At 39.7% G+C, this 27,251-nt stretch overlaps 1 protein-coding gene across 2 annotated transcripts in view; it reads right to left on the reverse strand.

Annotated features, from left to right (window-relative positions):
- Positions 1-27,251, reverse strand: part of LOC140205080 (activating molecule in BECN1-regulated autophagy protein 1-like) — a 417,476-nt gene that overhangs the window by 154,567 nt on the left and 235,658 nt on the right. For both annotated transcript variants that reach the window (XM_072272238.1, XM_072272237.1), the window contains one exon: positions 2,939-3,049. In XM_072272238.1, the coding sequence (XP_072128339.1) occupies positions 2,939-3,049 (111 nt within the window). The remainder of the gene's footprint in view (positions 1-2,938; positions 3,050-27,251) is intronic.

The following is a 27,251-nucleotide window of genomic DNA, read 5'->3' on the forward strand; positions in this document are numbered from 1 at the left end:
AGGGAGGAGGGGAAGGAGGAGGAGGGAGGAGGGGAAGGAGGAGGAGGGAGGAGGGGAAGGAGGGGGAAGGAGGAGGGGAAGGAGGGGGAAGGAGGAGGGAGGAGGGGGAAGGAGGAGGGAGGAGGGGGAAAGAGGAGGGAGGAGGGAGGAGGGGGAAAGAGGAGGGAGGAGGGGGAGGAGGAGGAGGGAGGAGGGGGGAGGAGGAGGAGGGGAGGAGGGGGGGGAGGAGGGGGAGAAGAAACAGATGGACCAAGGTGGAAGGAGGGGAGTGTGAAGATAGGAGACAGTTGCTGCAGGGAGGTAAGCATAAACACAAAATGTTACCAGTGCTACATTCAGATAAGTAAAGAAAATGAGAATGGAAATCATTGAAGGAAAAAAATGGAGAGAAAGATGGCAGCTGGAATTAGAAAGGAAGTGGGGTGGGCACTGGTGAGGGAAAAGCTGTGTGGGAAGTATGTCAACTCCACTCCCGTTCATCTCTCCTTCTTGGAACTACTTGGTTGCCCTCTTACGCTCGTCAGTCCACCAAACGCCTCAGAGTCCTTTCTCACGACTCCACATCTCCTCTCAATGGTGGCCATCTTGCCACTCCACTCTCAGTCATGATACAAGGTTTCAACCTGAAATGTCGACATTTTCTTTCCTTCTATAGATGCTACTCAACCTGCTGAGTTCTTCCAGCAGATTGTTTGTGCCTTCTTGTTTTCTTCTGTTTCATGTCTGCCAAGCAGTTGGCCAATCAGATCAGTTCTTACCCCCAATCCTGTGCTTTAATTGTGTAGCTAATATCTTACGTGGGATTTTATCATAAGTCTTCTGAAAGCTCAACTACATCCATTCCATTCTTAATATCCTCAAAGAATAATTTAAGATTGATCTTCATTCTTTAAATCCAAGTTGTCTTTGTCTGATCTTGTCACTATTTTCCAGGTGCTCTGGTATTATACTTTTAAGAGTGGATATGAGCATTTTCCCCACAGCTAGTGTCAGATTAATTGGTTTATAATTCCCAGTTTTCTTTCTATCCCCTTTATTTTTGAAACTGCGGGGAAATCAACAACAATGAAATTGGAACTGCATTGTATATGCAAAGCTGGTCTTTTATACTGTTCATACAGATCAAATCATTGCATGATGCATTGAGGTAGTACCAGGTAAAACAATAGCAGAATGCAGAATAAAGTGCAACAGCCACAGAGAAAGTGCAGCACAGATAAACAATAAACTGGAAAATCATAATGAGGTCGACTGAGATCAAGAATCCATCATAATGGAACATCAAGGTGATGAGGCAGGTACAAGGCAGGAAATTGCTTAACTAAGAAAACATGATGATGGTGATGGCAATTTCAGCATACTTCTTTCTACCAATATTAGCTTTTAACAAAAACTATAAAAACCAGTAGCATCACTCATAATCACCAGACCGAATAGCCTAATTCTGTTCTAATGCCTTAGGGCCATAGAGCTATCAACCATTCCTTGCTGGTTCAAAGTCATCTCCTCCAATATAAATTGTGCAGTCTTTATAATTTACATATTAACAAATAGTGATTTTGAGAAAAGAGTTGGAAATTCCTTCTTTTGTTTGGGACACTATGTCACTTGATTGCGACAGAAGGCTGTTGTCAAACAGCTTCTAACTAGCGTCAATCACATTCAGTTATGTGGTCATTATACCGTGATTAGAGCAAACAGTTTTTAAGTAGTGTCAAAAAGCAGCAATTTTAGTCATTGATAGTTGGCAAGAAATAAATAGTAAGATTATTCTGAACTGTTTTGCTCACTGCGGTTTCAAGCATTCAGGCTTGGAGACGCCAGAAACGGACAGAAATGAAAATTAAACAATTTGACTATTTCAACAAGTTAGAAACTACAATCAATTTGAAGGTATCGATAACTATCTTGAGTGTTACAATAAAAATGATTTGGAGTATGCAATCATCAAAAAGACTGTATGAAGGCAGTCTATTATCTGCACTATATATCTGAGCTGATTTTGTTCATTTACAGTCAAAGAAATGCGGCAGAGTACACTGGATGAATTCCTCATCGAGAATTATGAGGAACGAATACACAATTTCATGGTACTGTAGTGGTATTGGTAATGTTCTAAATTTGTTCTGTATTTCATACAAATACCCAATTTGTTAGTCAGTTAAACAGTAGCTTGTCTTTTTTATACTCTTTTAACTTCAGCTAATTGGGGTAGCCATTTAATTGGGCCAAAATAAACTGGTCCTGATGTGTCCCAATTAACAGGAATCCACCGTTTCTGGGGAAAAAAATGGCTTTTGTATTGTCTTTCTGGTGATAATTATAGTTCACTGTGGTGTAAGAATGTCTTCTGGAAGCTGCTTCCAATCCTGATTAAGGTCTCTATTGTCTCAATAACTGTAAGTTAAATGAAGAAAGTATGGATGGTTTATAAGCAATGCAACAAGCTATAAAATGAGCCCTCAGTACCAATCAATTTTCCAAAAAAAAAATCCTTCAAATGGGTTATATTTGCTGAAATATCACTGAACTTCAAAAAAAAAAACAAAATTCTGTTCAACATATATGCTCTCATCACATTCCCCCAACCATCACCAAGGTTGGATTGAAAACCATTATTTTAACAGTCTAACACTGGCCTCAAGGATGACCTCTATGGCTTTACCTGAACTCTTAAGTTATAATTTTTATGGTAAAAAGGTCAAAGGATAGCCTTTCAATCCAGTGTCAGGAATCAAGACCAAGTTTTAGAACTGTAAGGACTATCCCAAAAGATCACAAGAAAAAACTACTGTCTGAGGGAAAAAAACAAACTCTGCACACTGTTCCTCCACATACTGTGTATCATTCAACTGACTCATTCAAGAAACTTCAAAAGAGCACACTGAATGCAGAGACCTACTCACTTGTGTCCTGACAAACTTCCCAAAGCACTTACCATTGCTGATTTCTGGAAGGTCAAATTTGGTGAAGTCCCACCACTGGAGGCGATAAGTGATGTTGGCAATATTACTGGCCACTGCTGACTGCCCATCGCCTATCACAGCACCTGAATTTAAAGAATAAGAGTACCAATTGATTAAGAAAATCCCTACAATTACACCATAGGTATTTAAATACAAAAAGTGGGGTGGTGAACATTTTACTCCCAATTTTTCCAAAATAATTTAGTCCAATTTGTTAATGTTACTGGGGAAGGATATTACTAAAAATATGGAGTAATACACATTTGTTAAACTTGCATCTGTCTCCAACCATGCATGCATTCACATGCATCATCACTTCAAAATGTAAATCAATAAAGCTTCTGGCAGGAAAATGCAAACTTGTACATTTGCAATTATAGACTCTTGTGCAGCTTCCTTTGTAGTCAATCTCCAGATGCTAGACTCAGCATAGTAATTATTTGCTTTGCTAATCTCCCTCTCTCTTTCCTGGACCAAGTCATTTATCGCATTTTTCATTCAGAGCACTTTAGAGATGTGCTGTAACATTAAAGGAACGATACAAATGCATGACGTTGATGTAACTCCCTCAATATATGCAGATCAACTCAACTCGAAAGCAAGGTTTCACCAGTCTTTCCCCACTCACTGTACATCACAGTTCCTCTACAAAGAGTGGTACCAAGATAAATGAATAAAGATAATGAATGTAACACTCTGAAATCAGAAATTGGCCCTCACTCCAGTAATTCAGAGCATAATAAATCCAAAAAAATACTGCAATACTAAGGAAACTGGTGCTAATCTGTTTTGGTTGAGATGGTTATGTCAAAGCATCTAAAGCAATGGAATTGATTTCAGGTATTTACTGAAGAGTGAGCTGAACAACAATAATTTATCAACTTATAGCATAAAAGCAGAATTGGTATAAAAATTACAATCTACCATTCGAAATGCCACAGTAAATCTGAAGTTCAAAGTAAATTTAATATCAAAATACATATATATTACCATACACAACACTGAGATTAGTCTTTTTGTAGGCATACACGGTAAATACAAGAATCAATGAAAGGCAGCATCCAACAGGGTGGACAAATAGCAATACACAAAAGACAACAAACTGTGCAAATAGAAAAGAATAAATAAATAAATAAGCAAGCAAGCAAGCAATAAAAGTAAATGAGATGAAGAATCCCTGAAAGTGAGTCTAACAGTTATGGAAACAGTTCAGTAATAGGGTAAGTAAAGTAGAGTGAAGTTATCCCCTCTGGTTCAAGAGCCTGATGGTTGAGAGATAATAACTGTTCATGAACCTGGTGGTGTGAGGCCTGAGGCAGTGTATCTTTCTGGCAGCAGAGAGAAGGGAAGCATAGCCTGTGTGGTGGGGATCCTTGATCACGAATGCTGCTTTCCTGCAACAGCACTCTGTGCAGGTGTGTTCAATAGAGGGGAGAGCTTTACCTGTTATGTAGTGGGCCATATCTACTACTTTTTGTAGGATTTTCATTTCCGGTCATTGGTATTTCCATACTAGGCTGTGATGCAATCAGTCAATTTACTCTCCACCATGCACTTACAGAAGTTTGTCAAAGTTTTAGATGACATGCCAAATGTTCGCAAATGTCTAAGGAAGAAAAGGAGCAGTCATGCTTTCTTTGTAATTACAATTATGTACGTGCTGGACCCAGTACAGATCTTCTGAAATGATAACACTGAGGAATTTAAAGTTGCTGACTCTCTCCATCTCCGATCCTCCAATGAGAACTTGCTCATGGGCTTCCAGTGTCCTGCTTCTGAAGTCAATAATTAGCTCTATTTCTTGTTGACATAGACTGAGAGATTGTTGTAGTGGCACCACTCAGCCAGATTTCCAGTCTCCCTCTTATAAGCTGATTCGTCACCACCTTTGATGCAGCCAACAACAGCAGTGTCATCAGCAAATTTAAATATGGCATTGGAGTTGCCATATTGAATGCTCAGCTGTAGTGGAAGAGCATCCTGATGTATACATCTTTGTTGTCCAAATGTTCCAAGATTGAGTGAAGAGACATCAGCTGCTGACTGATGGCCCAGAAGGCAAACTGGAGCAGATCTAAGTCATTTCTCAGGGAGGAGTTGATATGTTTCATCACCAGCCTCTCAAAGCACTTCATCACAGTAAATGTAAATGCTACTGGATGATAGTCATTCAGGCAGGTTACCACGCTCTTCTTAGAAACCGGTATAATTGAAACCTGCTTGAAGTAGGTGGGTAATTCAGACTAGTGAAGCAAGAGGTTAAAGATATTGGTGAACATTCCAGCCAGTTGACCAGCACTGTTCTTTAGTACTCAGCCAGGTACCCCGTCTCGCATGGATGCTTTCCATGGGTTCACCCTCCTGAAAACTGCTTGCATGTCAGCCTCAAAGACAGAAATCGCAGGATCACTGGGGGCTGTGGGAGTTTATGAAGGTTCCACTGTTTTGATAGTCAAAGTGAACATAAAAGGCATTGAGCTCACCTGGGAGCAAAAGCTTTGTTGTCACCTATGTTGCTTGGTTTCACTTTGTCAGAGGTAATATCATTCATTACCTTCCACAGCTGTTAAGTATCTTTCAGTGATTCAAGTTTTGTCCAGAATTGCCACTCCAAACAGGAGATGGTTTTCTGGAGATCATATCAGGACCTCTTGTATCTTACTTGGTCTCCAGACCTGAATACTACTAATCTGACCCTCAGCAGCCCTTATGGTTTATCAAGTGCTTCTATTTGTGGAAGACTCTGAATGCTTTTGTGGAGACGCACTTGTCCACTACTCTTTTTATAAAGTCCATGACAAGCAAGGTGTATTCATCTAGATCCTCTGCTGAGTCCTTGAACATGGCCCAGTCCACCAGCTCGAAGCAATCCTGTAGCCGCTCCTCTTTCTCTCTCGACCACCTCTGTTGTCCTTATCCTGCAGCCTTTCTCTTTAACCTCTGCCTGTATGCAGGTAGGAGGAGGACAGCCAAGTGAACTGATTTCCCAAAATGTGGTCTGCACATGGGACTGTAGGCATTTCTAATCGTAGCAGTGGTCGAGTGTGTTGGAACCCCTGATGCGGCAGGTTACTTGCTGATGATAATTGGAGAGATTTCTTCTCACAAGCCTGAATGAAGTCCCCAACTTTGACTTGAAATGTGTTGGGCTGAGCTGTTTCTTGTTTGGCTATGGCAGTATTCAATATCTCAAGTGTCTGATTAACATCGGTTTTTGGCAGTCTGTAAACTGCAGTCAGGATGGTGGAGGAGAACTCTCTTGGTAGGTAGATGTTCCACGTTGGGGGGAGAAGAATGCGACAAGACCGCTATGTCTAAGCACCACACTGAGCTTATCATGAAACACAGAACCCCACCTTTCATCTCTGAATCAGCAGTCCTGTGTACCGATGTATCCAGCATGTCCAGAGTGAGTCATGTCTCCGAGAAACACAGAACACAACAATTCCTCATTTCACTTCGATAACCCTTAGGTTCTCAAAGTTCAAAGTACAAAGTATGCATACTATAAGCAACCTTGAGTTTCATCTCCTTACAGGCAGGCCACAAAACAAAGAGAACCCATTGGAACTCATTAAAGAAAAGACCATCAAACACCCAATGTGCAGAAGATAAAACAAGTCATGCAAACAATAAAAGAAAGCAAATAACATTCAAAACTGAAGTTCACGAAAGTGAGTCTACAGCCATGAAGTGCTTTGGAGAATCTTGTTCTCCAGTGATTGTATATTTGCTAACAAGATGTTGGGTAGACGAACTTCCAGTCCTTGACATTACAATCTGGCTTGGAGTCCTACCCCTCTTCTGGCCATAGTGATGTACCTTCATTCTGTAAAGGTGCTGTACCTGTATGTTTGAGCATCAAGCTCACTGAGCCCTTCAGAAGATCATGAAATCACTAGTTCATTAAGACAATTCAGAAGTATGTTGCTTAAAGAGAAAATCCAGGCTGCAGATTATAGTGAAAGTAATTCAGAAGAGGTTTAATTAAATGCTTTTGCTTCTGCAATGAAATCTAAACTATCATATTACACAAAGCAAAACCTGTCTTTGGATGAAAATTTACTTGTTGCGTTTGTTATTGCCCCATAAACAACAGACATTATTACTGCTTTAATAATCATGGGCACAAATTGCAAGATCAGAAGCTCCAAATAATTTCCTAAATTGACATAACAATGGAATGCCTTGCAGATTAAACAATTTGTAATTGCAAGCATTGTAAACAGAAGATTTAAATATTTAATATACAGTCCTGATAATTATACATTTTCTTTTTGAATTACTCAAAAATTATAGCGTACACAGATGCATTCAAAGGCCTTTAATTGCAAAATGCAAGCATGAGAAAATACCACAAGAGAAGGTATACTGCAAAGACTTCGATTTCTGCTATCATTATTCATTTGAAGTATATGGGTAACATGCGCCCTGTCAACATTTAATCACGATCTTTAATTGCCTTCAAGTTAAGGATGATGTGAAGATGGTCCCACAGTGCAATTAAACAGAGATGCCTCTGCTTTTAAGCTATTAATAATGCTAAATATCCAAATCACAATGGTATCCCTGTGCATTTCCCCTACCCTTAACTAACATCATTGCTAATAATTTATCTCTGCATCAAGTTCCTGGAATAACCTATCTCCCTTGATTGCCTTACTATCTTAAAAACCTACCCAGGTTCAATCCTGACCTCTGTGTGGAATTTACACTGACTTCCTGTGGCAGTGTGAATTTCTTTCAGGTATTCCAGTTTCCTCTCGCATGCCAAAAATATGTAATCTGGTATGCTAATTAGCCACTAAGTTACACCTAGAGTATAGGTGAGTGGTAAAATCTGTGCAAAATTGATGATCCTCAAGTAGCAAATTCTAAAAATTCAGTACCATCAAAACAAAGAAATTTCTCTCAAGTCTTTAATGACCAAGATTTTAACTTGAAGACACAAGAAAAAACAGTTGCAGGAACCTGGTGCAACAAAATGCTGGAGGAACTAAGCATCACTGGTGAAGTGAAATGGACAGTCGATGTTTAGAATCAAGACCCCTCACCTGGTCTGCAGCTAAACAGAGAGGCTTAGGTAGAAAATCTGCAGGGGTAACTCAGCTGGTCTGAGGAGCGTCTACAGGCAGGACAGGAATTGTCGAGGTTTTGCATTGAGACCTTGTATATTGATTTGCAACTATGACCATTGATAGCTAGATACAGTCATGAGGGGAAACATTAACTCCAATAAGCCATGCAAAGAATTCCTTGTTCTTCTAAATTCAAGTATAAACCTAACTGAAAATTAAATAAAAACCTGTGATGCCTTAAATATGAAACAGTAACAGAAAAATGCTGGAAATACATAGCAGGTCAGAAGGAACAATTCACATTTCAAAAATGTGACCCTTCATCAGAATAGGAGATGCGAAAAAACAAGTCTGCTTAAGGCAGCACAGAGGGAGAGGGATGAGAAACAAAGTGAATACCCAGGAACCAATCTGGTGAACCTCACTGTACTCCTTTCATTGCAATGAGGTCAGATGCATTATATTCCTCATGCAGCATCACCAGACCTTGTATCATTCCAGTAAGCCAGCTTTATATCTTTATATTTTGCAATAAAGAACATATCATTTGGCTTCATAATTGCAAGCTATATCAGCATATTAACTTTGTGTATGTGATTTGTGTACGAGGATACACCACCCCTCCAAACTACATCTTTCTACCTCTCACCATTTCCCAAATACTCTTATTTTTTCTTTTTTTTTCCCCTCATCGTGAAGGACCTACTATTTTTCCACATGTAATTCCATTTTATATTTTCTATACAGCATATAGCCCTGAAGTATATCTGCATCCTCTATACAGCATATAGCCCTGAAGTACATCTGCATCCTCACGACACACACTATCATCCAGCTTTGAGTCAAACAGCAACCTTGGATAAATCACATTTGATTAACTCAGTCAAATTGTGGACACGTTGGAGTCCAGCACTGGTTCCTGCATAAGGCACAATCCTCCAATCCTGATATAAGGTTTTATATCTACTTTGTTTTCACTCAATTAAACAATCCGGAAATAGATAGATAGATATACTTTATTAATCCCGAGGGAAATTTGGTTTCATTACAGCTGCAGCAACCAAGAATAGAGCGTAAATATATCAATACAAAAAACCCCAACAATCAAACAACAAAATGCAAACTATGGCAGATGGAAAACAAGTCCAGGACCAGTCTATTCGCTCAGGGTGTCTGACCCTCCACGGGAGGAGCTGCACGTTCGATGGCCACAGGCAGGAACGACTTCCCGTGCCGCCAAGTGTTGTATCACGGTGGAATGTGGCCGAAGTCCAACAGTAAGTAGTTCAATATCCAGTCTGCAAACACGTTCCTTGATCATAATATACCCCGGATTGCACCATCCGTTGTTAGCCAGAACAGTAAGCACCCAACTCCTTTACGCTTACCGCTCTCAGTGCACTTCCGGTCAGCCGGAACGGTATTACCCAGCGAACTCCTCTTCTCCAAAAGTCTCTGTTGTCTCGACCCAGTCCTCTTTCCTCAGCTTTGTGATCCCCTTCTGCATCCTCTGTGTGTTTTCCCCCGGATTTCAGCAGGGGTGCCTGCCGCTCCGTTCGCTAAGCTGGCCGGTATTTTCTGGTCCATGGAATGCACAATGCAGCCTTGCTTCTGTCCCGCGTGTTGGGATGTAACCATTTCCAGCGCTAAAGAAAACCCAAATAAAACTCTCTCTACCAGCATGTTAGAGAGGGTGCAGCTTCGACATGTTACCGTGAGAAAAAAATACAAAAAATAACGTAAATTAAAAAGTAAGAAGAAAGTAAGAATAAATTGGAATGGCTGTACCAGGCTGCACGACCGGCGCATGCGCACTAAACCATACAAGTATATGCTATGTGCTCTAACTTTATTCTATAATTCCCAGTTTTCTCTCTCCTTCCTTTGTACATAGTGAGGTTACATTAATGGAACCATTCCAGAAGTGCTATAATTTTGGACGACAACCGGCGGGTCCAATATCTTTATCATCTCTTTCAAAATTTTTGAGCACAGGTCATCTGGTCTGGGGATCAGTTGGGTCTAGTCTAACTTGTACAATATGTACTACTTTTTTTATTTGTGACAATAGATACAAAGTATTTGTTTCCTTTTTCTGCTATTTCCTGTATAATTCTTCATGTCGCAGTCTGTGCTGATAGCACCCATATCAACTTCTGAATTTTTATATATTCAAAGAATGGGATTCATGCTTATATTGGTGGTGTCAATCAAACAGTTGCTGGATTACTCAGAATCAGGCTATGAGCTCCTTAACCATCATTAGAACTGTACTTGAAAAGGCCGGGGGGGGGGGGGCGGGAAGATATCCTTGTTCTGGATAAAGTTTACATATAATGCTTAAAGTTATAGGGGATTGGCCATTTAAAATAAATGAGGGAACTTTTTCCTCCAAGGATGATGAGTCTTTGGAACTTTCTTCCTCAAAAAGCGATGGAAGAAGAGACAGTGGATATTTTGATGGATTCTTTATTTGCAAGGGGTTGAAAAGTTTACCAGAAATGCAGAGTTGGGATTTCAATCATATTAATAAGCAGCGCAGGCTGAAGCAGCTGAGTGCCTTAGTCCTGCTCCTAATTCCTATGTTTAGGTGCATTCTTATATCAGTTCAAGGTCACAATATCTACTGATTTTTTTTAAGAAAATTTATTCTCATGCACAGTGGGAGCACTGCACATTATTGGGGATCAAGAAATAGCAGTTGGCAGGTCTGGTTCAAACCATTATTTTAATAGTCTAAGACTGGTCTCAAGGATGACCTTTACAGCTTTACTTGAACTCTTAAGTTACATTTTTTATGGTTAAAAAGATCAAAGGATATCCTTTCAACACAGTGTCAGGAATCACGACCAGTTTTCAGAACTATAAGGACCATCCCAAAAGATCTCAAGAAAAAAATTTAACTTGAATTCTTTCATCTTATTTGAAGAGAATGATTCAATTTGATGACATTTTGCATAATATAGTAGAATTCAGCCAATAATCAAAATCTTCCTCCTCTTTTTATCCAACTTCTTCCCACAATTCTTGCCAGGATCTTTTTTCCCCAAAAAGTTGCTCTTGAAGCAGATTGCTGATAAATGCATTTAGATTGTTTTCACTTCTAAGTGTATAGAACTCCAAAGCAATTCCTCTGGATCATAAGGTCAAGGGATGCTGTATTTTACTCAGCAAATAATTTATACTGCAATTTCTTCTAACCAGTAATGCCTTTTCAGCTGGGACAACTAAATGGTTGAAGTGGTCTGTAAACCTCAGAGTTCTAACACCCATTGGCTTAAAGAGAGTCAGAGCACTGATTCAAAGCAGTGCAAATTTGTTTTCCTTCTTCAAATACAAAATGACTTTACTGACAATTATCAGCAATGAAATGATGAGCTGGGGATAAACTGCTGACTGCTGCCATAGCAACAAAGTAAGAAAAAGGATAGCTTGATTCTCCAGCAACATCACATCTTTCTGGTGATTATTACAATAAGTCAGCAACAGAGTGGGAAATGACAGGGCTAACTCAAAAGGAGAGAACAGATCTCCATTCATATCAAGACAATGTCTTCAACCAAACTTTTGGTCAGCTCTTCTCAATCTCTCACAATGATCAATCACACAAAAGATTTTGTTGAAAGATTTAGTCATAACAGTTAGGAGATACACACCTTCATCTTTTTTCATAGAAATGATATTCTGAGCCTACTCTTTATGCAGAAGTAGAATTATGGATGGATTTAGTAGATTTTACAAACATATTTATAAAATGAATTTGTACTTTTCAGTGGCTTCACCATCTTAACGACTGCACAAAGAAAATAAAATGTAATAACTGACTTAACGGAATATATACCCACAAACAGCAAATATTCAAATAAACAGATTTAAGGATAAAGATTGGGCATGACAAAAGTGAATTCCATCCCTTATTCTCATCTCCCCATCATGCTCAGAGCTTACAGTAATGTCTTAACACTAATGTGTTGCTCTGTGTGTTGGCAGAGGTCACATTTGGATAAAACAGTATCCCGCGTGAATGTCCAGCAATGCACTGAGTAGATGCAATTGTCACTAAATGACTTAATGAATGTCAGTGAAGTGGAAAAGGTAAGTGGAAGAGGAAATAACAATTTCAAGGGGATCTTGAATATTCAAATAGAAAGGCAGAGGGGAACATGGTTAATGCCATAACGAAGATGGCTGCTTCAAAGATAAATTCTTCTACATTAATTCATTGAATTGTCTGCTTGGGTCATATTCCCAAACTTCTAGAATAGATGCTTGGACCAAGCCATAAAATTCATGCATTAAAGTTAGGAAGGAGTTGAAAATCATGTTATCAAATTACAAAAATCTTGACATCTGTATATTACTGATAAGAGTTAATATTTTTAAAGGAAAATAATAAAATGCTATTTAAAACTCTGGATAATGCAAACCACTCTTCCTTTTCAGGAATCTGTGACAACATTTGACACGCAAAAAAAGAGCGATGGATTTATTGGAAAAGCAATCATTAGTGCCTGGAAGATCAAAGCAGAAAATCAGCTTAATAAATAAAGATACAACACCATTGTTTTGCTTTATTTAATCACAAAGTAAATGATTCTAGTAAGTCTGTAAGTGAAGCGAAAATTACTAGTGCATTAAAATAGTTGAAATCATGGGATAAAATACAGATCATTTTTTGATGTCTACCAAGCAATGGTTATAATTTCTGTCTATGTTTAAAAGGTAAAGAGCTATGGAATCAAATCTCAACTATTATCTTGTGCAAACAGCTTAAGTACATTTTAGGGAAGGAAACAAGTATTTGCCACATTTAAAATTTACGCAGTATTTAATGGCACAAAGTATTTCAAGTAGTTCTGTACGTTTGCATGTTTCATTTGGTTTAAACTGCCAGTTACCGGAAATCGTATAATTCTGCACATATTATTGGTATACTAGTTCACAAATAAAAAATAATTGGAATTAGGCATTATAATGATAGGGAGGTGAATAACCTTATCCAAAAATATAGTACTCCGAGTTAAAAGTAGTTTTTAAACTGTATACTGAACATGCAGTAGAACAAGAGATCAACACAAGTCCCTGAAAATCCAACCAATTAGACAGACATCTGCATTTTATTATAATACAAGGAAAAAAAATCAAATATGATGAGCACATTCTTTTGAAAAAACGATCTCATTTGCACAGCAACATTTATGTACAAGGTTTTTCTTCAATAAGGAGGTAATGTAATTTATTATGTCTCTGACAATGCTTATATTATTGGGTTTCTTCTTGTGTCCGAAACTGCTGGTTTATTTTATTGTAACAATATAATCTATGACCATTTTGTAAACAGAGATAGCCAGTAGACAAAAACAACATTTTAATTCACCTTGAAACCAAAGGATAATTAAAAACAAAGGTCCTCATGCAAATCAGACATGATTCCACCCAGTGCAGCTAAGGAAGGAACAGGAAGAGATTTTGTAGGGTGACTTTTTTATATTCATTTCACATCAATATTTTTACATGGTTCAAAGTAAAATTATTATCTAAGTACATATATGTCATCATATACAACACTGAGGTTCATTTTTTGCAGGCATACTCATAAATCTATAATAGAATAATAACCATAATAGAATCAATGAAAGACCACATCAACTTGGCTGTTCAACCAGTATGCAAAAGACAACAAACTGCAAATACAAAAAGAAATAATAATACTAATAATAAATAAATATGCAATAAATATTGAGAAAGTGAGATGAAGAGTCCTTAAAAGTGAGTCCATAGGTTGTGGGAACATTTCAGTTATGGGACAAGTGAAGCTGAATGAAGTAATACTATTTTGTTCATGAGCCTGATGGCTGAGGGGTAATAACTGTTCATGAACTTGGTGGTATGAGTCCTGAGAGTGCTGTACCTTCTTCCTGATGGCAGCAACATGAAGAGAGCTTGACCTGGACCATGGGGATCCCGGATGATGGATGTTACTTTCCTGTAAAAACACTCTGTGTAGATGTTTTCAATGGGGGGAGGGCTTTACCTGTGATGGATTGGGCTGTGTCCATTTCCTTTTGTTGGATTTTCGGTTCAAGGGGATTGGTGTTTCCATACCAGGAACTGATGCAGATAGTCAATATACTCTCCACCAAACATCTATAGAAGTTAGTCAACGTTTTAAATATCAGAATCAGGTTTAATATCACCAGCACATGCTGTGAAGTTTGTTACCTTGTCATGCTGCATCTTCGCAAACTGCTAAGGAAGTAGAGGTGCTGCCGTGTTTTCTTTGTAATACACTTACGTGCAAGGCCCAGGATAGGTCCTCTGGAATGATAACACCAAAGAATTTGAAGATGATGCCCCTCCTCACCTCTGACTCCCTGATGAGGACTGGCTCCCGAACCTCTGGTTTTCTTCTCCTGAAGTCAATAATCAGCTCCTTGGTCTTGATGACATTAAGAGGTGGTTGTTGTGGCACCATTCAGCCATATTTTCAATCTCCCTGCTATATACTGATTCATCACCACCTTTGAATCAGCCAACAACAGTGGTGTTGTCAGCAAACTTGAATATGGCACTGAAACTGTACTTGGCCTCACAGACATAAGTGTAAAGCAAGTAGAACACGGGACTAAGCACACAGTCTTGTGGTGCAACTGTGCTGATGGTATTGTGGATTTGTTGTTGCCGATTCAAACTGATTGAGGTCTGCAATTAACTTACATCTCTTGCTTTTAATATTTTAGCAATATAGTGACCTGCCATTTTAGTTTTCTATTTGTACCAGAGGAAATGGCTTCTCACTTGTTGGTACATGTAGAACTGGTCAGCAGCCCGTTAATCTCAATACAATGGCCTAAAAGTGACCTACAAAATGCCAGTGTGCTGCTTCAGCTCTAAAAAAAACATAAAATGATTGACTTTTATAACCATAAAAGTAAAGAAGGTTCAACCTCAGGTTAAACAAAGCTAAATGCAAGTGTACAAATCTTATGACTTTCCTGCAATAGGTCTAGTTTACAAACTCAGAAAAGTAAGATTAACAGAGTCAACATGACACTGCCAGAGACAACAAATTATCAACTGTAAAACCCCCTGGTTTCCTTGGCTATGTAAATCTAGGGAAGACACCCTCCGGCCCTGCCAAACTTGTGAGATTGAGGTGCTCTCTCACCCCAAATCCTAGTTTGTGTAATTTGCTGTGTAATTTGCTACCTTGTTACAAATTGGTGCCATGAAGTAACTGACAGTACACTGCACACGATTAAAGGAATTGTATTTATGAATCCTAACTTAACTAAAGGGTTAGTAAAGAATAACTAAAACAAATGCCCACTCTAATTGAACCGTCAAATGCGCACAAGCTGGAGCTGATCTTGAACTTCACTGTCACTCACAAGCTGGGCCCTCGTCAGCATGAACGGCCACACCACCTTCCAAATGTTTCTCGCAATCCATCTCGAATAAGCGGGTCTCCCACCGGATCTTATGCTACGACCAGTTCTTCCCAGTGTCTTCTCTCTTCATCTCCCACCAAACAAAAGCCCAAGACAAATCTTATTGTCACTCACCAAGAAAACCTCTCGCTAATTGAATGGCACACATTCCACACCATCCCTCATCTTCAACAGTAACCCAGACAAGCTGAAAACAAGTTGCTCTTACAGAACTGGCAAAATGAAATACATACAGCATAACAGTAAAAATATGAACCAGGGCATTACTGTAAGGACTACTTCGAATTAAGTCCATGATAACTAGGAAGCATATTGATAGTGCCAAATTCAAATCACAATGCCAAAGATACTAATGATAAAAATTTGTTGATGGAGTTTAATCTGACAGAATTTTTAGAAAGTACTTCATTTCTCATGACGTTTAAGTCTTGGCGTTATTGCAATATGATAATACATCAATTTGCAAAATGCACTGATTAGCAATAATTTCCCAGAACAGCAAAGTAGTACTGAGAAGAAAAAATGCTTTTGTGGTAACGCTGATGGAAGGATAACCTATATCAGGACAACAGGAAGCACTCCCATGACCTTATCATGATGGGATATTTTTGAAGTACAATGCCTTGTAAAAGTATTCAGCCCTCAGCCTTTGTTCACATAAATGAGTATTAAACCAGAGATTCTGACTAACTTAACTGAGAATTTTTATTTATGAATCACATGCTCCTTTTTTCATAGTAGAGCCCAAAACAGGGTTCAAAAACTGAAATGTCAGCAGTTCAGAAGTATTCATCCCCCTTTGCTCAGTATTTAGTTGAAATACCTCTGGTAGCTATTACAGCTAGTAGTCTTTTTGGATAAGTCTCCATTAGCTTTTCATGTGATGGAGCAAGATTTGTCCATTCCTCCTTGCAAAAATGTTCAAGCTGTGTCAGGTTAATCAGGGAGCGGTGGTGGACAGCAATCTTGAGGTCTTGCCAGAGATGTTTGACTGGATTAAGGTCAGGACTCTGACTGGGCTACTCAAGGACATCAACTTTCTTCACTTCAAGCCACTCCATGGTTGTCCTGGCAATGTGCTTTGGATCATTGTTCTTCCAAAAGACGAACTTCCTCCCCAGTTTAAGTTGCAGAGGCAATCAGGTTTATATCCAGGGTCTGTTTTTAGCAGCATTCAGTTTCCCACCAATCCTGGCCAGATTTCCAGTCCCTGCTACTGAAAAGCATCCCCATAACATGACACTACCTCCACCATACTTTACAGTAGAGATGGTATTACCTGGCTGATACGCAGTATTAGATTTACGTTACACCGCTTAGTGTTTGACGCCAACAAGTTCCACTTTCGTGTCATTCGACCATATCTTGACAGTATCTTCTAAGTGATGCTTTGAAAAGTCCTTATAGGGAAGGATATGCTACTTTTTAAGCCAGGGCTTCTTCCTTGTCACTCTTCCATAGCTACTCTTTTTGGGCAAGGCCTTATAGACTGGAGCCATGAACTCCCATTGCAGCCACTAATATCCGTAGCTCACTCATTGTGACTGTTGGCATCATAGACGCCTTTCTTGTAACTGCCCATTCTTCTCTGGTGACTAAGTTTAGAAGGGCTGCCTGACCTAGACAGTTTCGTATTTTTTTCCACTTTTTCACAATGGACTGCACAGAGCTTCAATGTATGCTCAGTGCCTTTGAGATGATCTTGTACCCTTCACCAGATTTGTGTTTCTCTTTTATAATTCCCCTTACTTGGCTTGAGTGCTCTTTTGGCTTCATTTTAGTTTGCTCTGTTGAAAATCTACCACACTGCTGGACCTTAGAGAGGTCAGTTATTTATTCAGGTGGTCCTCCAATTTTCGACATCAACAAATTGGGCGAGTTGGTAATGTAATATACAGTAACACACCTGAGGAAAGTTAGCATAGTAGTTTCAAAGGAAATGAATACTTTTTCAGCTTCACAATTTTGGTTTTTATTTTTTTGCAAATAATTTACAGGTTTTGGAAATTTTCTTTTGATATGACATGATGTACAATGTTTTGTAGGTTAGCTCAAAAAACTTCAATTTCTTTTAAATTCAAAAAATAATAGTAAAATGTTAAAATCATTGTGGGGTTGAATACATTTTCAGGGCATTGTAGCTGGGAATGCTTATAAGGCCTAAGCTGAACTTCTTGAAGACGAGCTGTTAGTACACCAGTGTTTTAGTATCACAGTTGAATCAGTATAAATTTTATCCTCAAGTCACTGTAAGACTGAATCAACAATCTTTTGACCCAGCAACTTGAGTCCCAAATGCAGCAAGAAGTATCAAACAGACACAATTTCAAAAAAATAATTTCCTTCTCAGTAGGTTCCTTGTAAAGCAGATCACTGAGAGGTCAAGCAACACACATAAAAATTGCTGGTGAACGCAGCAGGCCAGGCAGCATCTATAGGAAGAGGTACAGTTGACGTTTCGGGCCGATCACCCTTCGTAACGACTAACTGAAAGAAGAGATAGTAAGAGATATTAAAGTGGGAGGGGGAGATCCGAAATGATAGGAGAATTCAGGAGGGGGAGGGATGAAGCTAAGAGCTGGAAAGTTGATTGGCAAAAGGGATATATGAAAGGATCATGGGATGGGAGGCCTAGGGAGAAAGAAAGGGGGAGAGGGGAATCCCAGAGTATGAGTAAGGAGTATAGTGAGAGGGACAGAGGGAGAAAGAGAGAGAGAGAAAAAAAAAATAATAATAAATAAATAAATAACAGATGGGGTACGAAGGGGAGGTGGGGCATTAACGGCAGTTAGGTAAGTCAGTGTTCATGCCATCAAGTTGGAGGCTACCCAGACGGAATATAAGGTGTTGTTCCTCCAACCTGGGAAAGCAGGATCTCCCAGTGGCTACACATTTTAACTCCACATCCCATTCCCATTCTGATATGTCTATCCACGGCCTCCTCTACTGTCAAGATGAAGCCACACTCAGGTTGGAGGAACAACACCTTATATTCCGTCTGGGTAGCCTCCAACCTGATGGCATGAACACTGACTTCTCTAACTTTCGTTAATGCCCCACCTCCCCCTTGTACCCCATCCGTTACTTATTTATTATTATTTTACATATATACACACACATAATTTTCCTCTCTTTTTTTCTCTCTTTGTCCCTCTCACTATACCCCTTGCTCCTTGCCCATCCTCTGGGATTCCCCCCTCCCTCTTTCTTTCTCCCTGGGCCTCCAGTCCCACAATCCTTTCATATCCCTTTTGCCAATCAACTTTCCAGCTCTTAGCTTCATCCCTCCCCCTCCTGAATTCTCCTATCATTTCAGATCTCTCCCTCTCCTTCCCACTTTCAAACCTCTTACTATCTTTCAATTAGTCCTGATGAAGGGTCTCGGCCCGAAACGTCGACTATACCTCTTCCTATAGTTGCTGCCTGGCCTGCTGCGTTCACCAGCAACTTTTATGTGTTGCCTGAAATTCCAGCATCTGCAGATTTCCTCGTGTCACTGAGAGGTCCACGGCTGTTGAATCAAAGCTGTCATACACAAACCAATGCAGTACAATATGGAAAGCAAGCTGCTGCCCATGCAGCAGTCTCCCCCCCCCTCCATGCAGTTGATGAATCCAAAGTAATAGCAAACACTAAGAAGGTTTGGTATCAGCGGCATTGTAAGAATTGCCAGTCAACATTGAACTCAATGTAGGACCACTTTTGGGACACCACTTCTGGATTTTTCCTCACGATTTTCTCCCCAAATTGTCCCTGTAGGTGGGTATAGCTTCAAGGCAGCGGCACTTTGACATTAGTTTTCCTTCTTCTAGATGAGCTGTCAACCATGACTGACATGTCCCATCTGCCCAAAGCAACTGATTTTAAGACACCATTAACACGCCACTGCCCCTCCTCCTGTCAGTAGATATGGTTCCGCCGGGCTTAGTAGCTAAGCTGTATGTGAAGGCCAAGAGCTAGAATGGTTGTCAGAAGCTATTGGGAGCATTTAATAGGTAGTGGGAGCTTATATCCACTACCATCCCAGCTCTAACAACCTTAAAGAGCCAACAGATTACTGAAACAACTATAATAGAAGTCATCAGTAAGAGTTAATCCATCCCCAGTTCATGAATTTAAATATAATGCTGGCATGCTCTCGTCACTTGTTACAATCCAAAAGCTGCAGTTTCTTCCCGGACAGTCCTACTTGCACGCCAATTCCATGGGTTCTAATGTGACTGTTGAGCTCAAAGTAGGGCTCACAGACTAGGAAGGTGATGCATGACAGGGGGGATGAGTAAGTGGTTTGGGAGGTGGTGCATTCTTGCTGTTAATCCTGGGCTTCTGCACTCCAAGTAGATAGCTTAGATTTTCAGTACCAACGCTAAAGGTTGCTTCTCCAGTTTGAGCTCTCATGGGATAAGAAAGTCCATGGGTCAGTAAGGATGTTACCTCTTTCCAAAGAGGCTTTGAGAACATGCCTTTTCCTCTATTCTGATAATTTCTTGTGATAAGAGAACTTAGGACAGAGTATTGCAAGTGTTAGCATTAGTTACGAATCAACTGGGAAATTGCACACAATACTGTGTTCCATATTTTTGGAAGAAAGTCACAAAGTCGGAGAAGAAAATTGCAAGATTTATTAAGAACCAACTGGGTGTGGGACAGTTCAATTCTGTGAAGATACCAGAGAAGCTCGTAAGGTCTTCTTCAAATAGAAAATTATAGGAGGAAATTAGATGGTTTTCAAAGCCATTAAGTAATTGGGAGAAAACTATTTTCACCGACAGGGGTCAGTAACTAGAAAGAAAAAATTTCAATAGATTGGTAAATAGACTAGAGACTCTGTGAAGGTAGTTTTAAAAAATAGTGCTGTGCAAAAATCGCAGTTACCCTAGGTTTCTTGTATGGTTTCAGAAGGTATGGGCTCCACAGAAACCTGATCTCAACATCATTGAGGCTGTCTAGGATTACCTGGAGACAGAAGCAAGTGAGACAGCCAAAGTCTGCACTAGAACTTGGCAAGTTCTCCAAAATGCTTTGAACAATCTACCAGGCAACTTTCTTATAAAACTGTGCAAGGCTGTACCTAAAAGAATTGATGCAGTTTTAAAGGCAAAAGGTGACCACTGCAAATACTGATTTGATTTAGCTTTTTTACTGTTTACAGCTCTTAATATTAAATTTTTTGACAGACATTTTTCATTTAATTATTTTTGAACGCATCTTCACTTGACAGAATTTTGTTTACACGTGCCCAAGACTTTTGCACAGTACTATATAAATACAAAATACAGTTGCTGTCCCCTCAAACGTTGAGGTAGCATAGTGGAAGGAGACTCAATAATGAAATCTGAATGAGAATTAAATACTTGTAGGGAAAACATTCACATATTTACAGGGATGAAGAAGGAAATTATTTCATTCAACCGTGCTATCAAAGACCAGCACAGGCATAGAAGTCCAAAATGATCTTTTTCTATGCTGCAGCATACTGGGATTTATATTTAACAATAATTTTATTCTGACCATTACTGTACTTTGTACAGCTGTGACAGTAGACCTGCATTGGGTACTTCATTATGAATAGAATGAGTGGCAGAAATCTGAGCTCTAAAATGAACTTAAACTCAAATTTTAAATTCCAGTTGATGAAAGACATGTTGTGCCTTCCATGGTAGCCCAAAGTACTTTACAACTTTGAAATGCAGTCATTTAGAGTAATGTACTTTACTTAAGTATATAGTTGCCCAGCCATCATTGCTGTGTGAAAGATCTCTAACCTAAAGTCCTTTGTATATGTACACAATTTTCTCTGTGTGTTAGATAGCAATAGACATGACAATACAGTAAGTCTCTAGACTGAACTGGCTATAATTTCCCCTTTAACATACTTAAGGATCTAAATGGAATGAAATTTAAATGGGTAAAATAAAATTCTCTGCGAAGCTGAGATTTGACACTTGTCAGCAAAATGAATAAAGTAAAACAAGTAATAGTGATGTGTGTGGGCACAAAGAATCCAAGGGCATAAAACTGATTTTGTGCAACTCCCTTTATCTCTGAAGTTAATGACATTCTATTCATATTACTCACAAAGTAATCAACTGTGCCTTTTCTGTTTCTTTGTTTTGTTTGCCATCACAAGATGATCTTAAATATGAAGACAGATTCGCTCTTCCTTAAACAAAAAAAATTTGAACAAGGCTCTCAAAAATAGCATTCAAACAAACTGTTTCAGTAGTGAATTGAGTCGCCTGTGTGTCAGGGACTGTCCGCCTCCTCATCTCTTGATAGGTGCCCTGGCAAACTTATACACTCAATTGTGTCAACTTCTCCTGGTCACAATGAAGTTCTGGAAGTGTTAACAGGATAAATCTTGTTCACTTAAGGCAAACACAATTGATCCCAATATATCAATTTTTGGTGGAAGTAAAATAGAAAGAGTGGCAAGTAATTCTTATTTAGATCAACTAGTTAAATATGGTCTTCCAGTATTAAGGTACAAACTGTAATTATAAACTCAAAATAGACTCTGACATTATGTATCTAACTGATCAGGGCTCACTCAAATTTGAACAAAATAAAAAGGTAGAAACTGTGTTTCCACTAGAAAAAAAACTTTCCATTGAATACAATAAAATCTATAATTAAAAATACAACTAATTCTTATCACCAATTTTACACATTTGATTTCTTTGCATATAAAAATCAATTGCATCATTTGTCCCTTTCTCACTTGCCCAAACACCTCATTCCCAACATATATAACTGCAGCAAAAGACACTTAAGCTTGATTGTGATATACCTCAGTTTTATTCGGTCCACCGAAACTCAAAGCCAATCCAGAGCACCAATTTAACTTGAGCAGCTTCAGGAAAGGAAACAGAAAACTTGGAACAACTTGTCGTTTTTCATTTCACCTTCATACAGTGTCTTTTCATGAAGATCCCACCCACCATGTTTGCTCCACTCCCATCAGGAAAGAGACTATGCAGCATCCACAGCTGGACCACCAGACTAAGTAACAGTTACTTCCCCCAAGCCGAAAGGCTGATCAACACCTCCATCTATTAACCCACCTCACCATACCCCCACTATCACAACTTTATTATTTCATGTCAGTCACCTTATGTACAGATACTCCTGTACCCAACATTATTTTATGTACGTACAATCAGTCTATGATGTATTCCATTAGGTGCATGCCAAGTCCAGCATTGTGATGTCTTTGTGCTCTCCGAGAGTGTTCGCAAGCACCACGGTGCTGCAGATGGCAAACTGAGGTAGGCGTAATCCTCGCTTGTTGATGGGATTACAGGTAGAGCCAGTCTTTCGGTGTGTCTGCACCCACCTTGGCACTTCAGTCCCCCTGGATGATTAAAGATGACAAAGTGGAGGAACTCTACAACCAGCTCCAGGGCATTATTCACAAGGTTGACAAAAAAGGTCATTCTAATCAGCTGTTGGTGCGTAGGCCTGTATTACTGTGACACTGAAAGGTGGATGGAAATAAGGCTGCTGGTTGGCACCTGAGTACTGAGTTCTTGACGCTTTTGTTGACAAGGAATCCTATGTCATTGGCATGTTTGTCAAACTCTCCACTGTAAAATAATATATGGCCTTCCCCAGTGAGACGTTCACCGAGGTTTTCCCACCTCCTGCAGCACTGGTTTCAATCTGGGATCAAGTGAGCCACAACAAGGACGTTCCCAGGTGCTGATATTGGAAATGACCTGGTGATGATGAACTTTAGAATCAGATTGAAGAAAGTCAAGAAGCCCGAGAACATCAGAATGAAGTTCAACTTTGCAGATTGAAGGACCCCTCCATCGCCGAATCCTTCAAAGCTACATTTGGCAGAAAACTTGCACCACTGCTGACCCTTGACAAAGATGCTGAAAAGCTGACAGTTCAATGAAGTGACGACAGTAACAGCCAATGAGATACTTGGAAAGCACAGCTGGAAATCCCAACCCTGAGCAACAGAAAAGATCCTGGAAATGTGTGGCGCTAGAAGAACACAATAACAGGAGCTGTAGCGTACAGAGAGATCAATAAGGTCAGGAAAAACATGATCAAGGCTAAGGAAGAATGGATTGAGAGACAGTGTACAGAGATAGAAGACAGCCCTGAACAAGAACAGCAGCAGACAAGCATTTCAACTTGTGAAAGACTTCACGAAACAAAGGCAGTTATCAGTTTGTATCATCCAAGACAAAGAAGGAAATTGTTGTACAGAGGATGAAGACATTCTCAACAGATGGACTGAGTATTGTTTAGACCTTTACAACCATCAGACCTAATAAGACTCTAGCATACTCATAAGCCAGGAGTCATAAAACAACGAAGCCTTTCTAATTCTGCGGGAAGAAGTAGAAGCAGCCATAAGTTGCTAAAGAATGGGAAAGCTGCAGGAATAAACAACATCCTGGCTCAGCTGATAAAACATGAAGGCAAGACAGTGTTACACATCCTCACCAATATCTGACAGACTAGGGAATACCCAACACCCTAGACAAAATCACTCATCATCACTCTCCCCAAGAAAGGCAACTTGCAGCGTGCCAGAATTATAGAACCACAAGTCTTATCAGCCATTCAAGCAAAGTGATGTTGAAAGTAATCTTGAACAGATTGAAACCACAGGAGAAAGAAATAATCGCTGAATAGCATGCTGGATTCAGAATTGGTAGAAATACAACAGAACAGATATTCAACCTCCAAGTACTGTGTGAGAAATACAACCAACATCAACAGGACACCTTCCACATGTTCATAGACTTCAAGAAGGCATTCAATAGGGTGTGGCATGATGCACTCTGGGCCACAATGAAGAGATACAACATGGGCCACAGCTGATCCAAACCATGAAGCAGCTCTACACCAAACTACCAGTGTGGTATTTGTTCAATGCACAGTTGGACAGTGGCTCCACACATCAGTTGGAGTCCGACAAGGTTGTCTCCTTTCACCCACACTGTACAACATTTTCCTGGAACAAATAATGGCATTTGCTTATTAAAGAGATGAGCACGACAGGACACCAGTCGTTCAGGCACGTTACCTGGCCTTTTCTGGTACAGGGACAACGGTGGATAATTTGAAGCAGAAGGGCACTCTACACTAGGAGAGGGAGAGAATAAAAATGTCAGTAAACACACCTGCCAGTTGTGCTGCACACACCCCAAGTACCTCCCTGGGATGCCGTCCGGTCCTGCAGCCTTGTGACTGTCCACTCATTGGAAACATCTGCGTAACTCAGCCTCAGAGATGACCACGTTGCAGGTTGAAGCGGTGGCTTTCTTTGGATGCTCAGAGTTAGCAACATCAAACTGAGCATAAAAGCAACTGAGCTCATCTGGGAGAGAGGTCACGATGTTGGCGGCACCACAACGTTTGGCTTTGAAGTTTGCGATGGTAATGCAACCCTCACTCCAATTTACGTGTGCTATTTGTTGTGAATCTTCTTTGCGCAGATCATAGCTGGTTTTCTTGAGCTCCAGCTGATTGCTGGCAATGTAAGCTCTGTGTCGCGTGGTAAGTGCTGCAAACTATTGATCCAGAATTTCTGGTTCAGGAAGACCCTGACCGACTTCTGGGGGACAACATTGTTGATGCACTTCTGGATAAAGCACATGACTTCATCCGTAAACTTGGACACACCCTCATAATGGAAGCCATCAACAACAACCTGCATTGTCTCACACCACAACTATGGTTCTCCAGCAACACCCACCTAATTCCTATTACTGGTGCAGCACAACTTCATCTTCTGTACTGATCAGATTTATCCACCAGCAGGGGACTGGGTTAAAGAATAGCAATTCTGAAAACTGGTTATTATTTTTCTGTGAACAGAGAAACCATTGCAAAACATCTGATTAAGAGCATTTCAGAATATTGCAACTGCAAATGTAATGGGATTTTCAAAGCTTCCATTAATAATCTTGCAATGGGAAGAAAAATCACATTAATACAAGTTTTTTTCTAACACTAGTAATTCAAAAAGGCTTAGTTATCCGGACACTATAATCTAATTAGAACACTACATACATCAATATTCCTCATATTAGCTGACATAATTAGACTTCATTGTCACATTTCAGACAGCCGTAAAATAACTCAAAGAACTACGTTTAAAAGTCTTTTCGTAGAAGTGACAATACATTATTCAACCAAAATCCAACAGCTGTTAATAAGCATTATCCACTGTGTACATACATCTACTGATGGCCTACACATTAAAAACATGGAAAACACAAAATATTTGACTTTTTTTTAAATGGACCAGGAGAAGATGTGGGATGAATGAGTATTGCTTATACAAACGTTTGTATATTTCTACACTCAGCAGTTCTGCTCTTGCATAGTAACAGAATAATCTATGCAAGCATTCTCCCTTTGCAGCAAGATGGCCTCAAAATAATGGAGGAGGATATCAGGATAAGCTCCAGTGGATTTCAGCAACATGCTCAATGGACATTTTTATGATTGAAGACAAGTGTATTTGAAGGTCAGGATTGGCACAAATCTCAAGGTCAATTGGGGAACAATGGTCCCTGCTCTGCTCTAACATTGGAGATCAGCACCATGTATTGCAGGCATCTCAAGATACTGCAAATACCAACTCTACTTTCACAAAGTCCATCAAGTCCACTGGCAGGATAAGCAAACCAATGCCTATGGCCTCCCCTGCAGTACGGCCCTACCCATGTCAATTGCATTCCCAACACTGGATCCAAATAGATGGACTGAACCAATCTCTGTTGTGGGACAATATTACACAGCAAACAAAGAAAAAAGTCACAGGATGTGCTCAAAGTTCAAAGTAAACTTAGTATCGAAGTACATATATGTCACTGTATACAACCCTGAGATTCATTTTCTTGAGGGCATACTCAATAAATCCAATAATCATATTAGAATCAATGAAAGACCACACCAACTGGGCGGATAACCAGTGTGCAAAAGACAACAAACTGTGCAAATACAAAAAGAAAGAAATAATACTTGTAATAAATAAATAGGCAATAAATATTGAGAACATGAGTTGAAAAGTTCTTGAAAGTGAATCCACAGGTTGTGGGAATATTTCAGTGAGGGGACATTTGAAGTTGAGTGAAGATATATCCCTTTGGTTCAAGAGCCTGATGGTTGAAGGGTAATAACTGTTCCTGAACCAGGTGGTGAGAACCCTGGGGCTTCTGTATCTTTTTCCTGATACCAGCAGCTAAATGAGAGTGTGACCTGGGTGCTGGGGATCCCTGATGATGGATGCTGCTTTCCTGGGACAACACTCTGTGTAGATGCTCTCAATGATGGTGAGGGCTTTATCTGTAATGGTCTGGACCGTAATACCACTTTTCGTAGGATTCTCCTTTCAAGGGCTTTGGTGTTTCCATACCAGGCTATGATGCAGCCACTCAATATAATCTCCATCACATACCTACAGAAGTTTGTCAAAGTTTTATATGTCATGCTATATCTTTGCAAATTCCCAAGGAAGTAGAGGCACCGTCATGCTCTCTTCGTAATTGCACTTACGTGCTGGACCAAGGACCAGTCTTCTGAAATAAGGAATTAAAAACTTTCTTCAGGAAATGCAACATCTTCAGTAGTTCCTGGGAACCTTTGGCTCATGACAATTCCAAGTGGAAAAGGTATGAGAACTAGGGACCATGCTTCAGGACCACACAGTTATCCCGTGTTAAGTGGATGAAGGAGTGCATACCACCTCACAAATCACCCAAGCATTCACTTCCTCCTAGATC

Source organism: Mobula birostris, chromosome 11, assembly GCF_030028105.1.
Source record: "Mobula birostris isolate sMobBir1 chromosome 11, sMobBir1.hap1, whole genome shotgun sequence".
NCBI lineage: Eukaryota > Metazoa > Chordata > Chondrichthyes > Myliobatiformes > Myliobatidae > Mobula > Mobula birostris.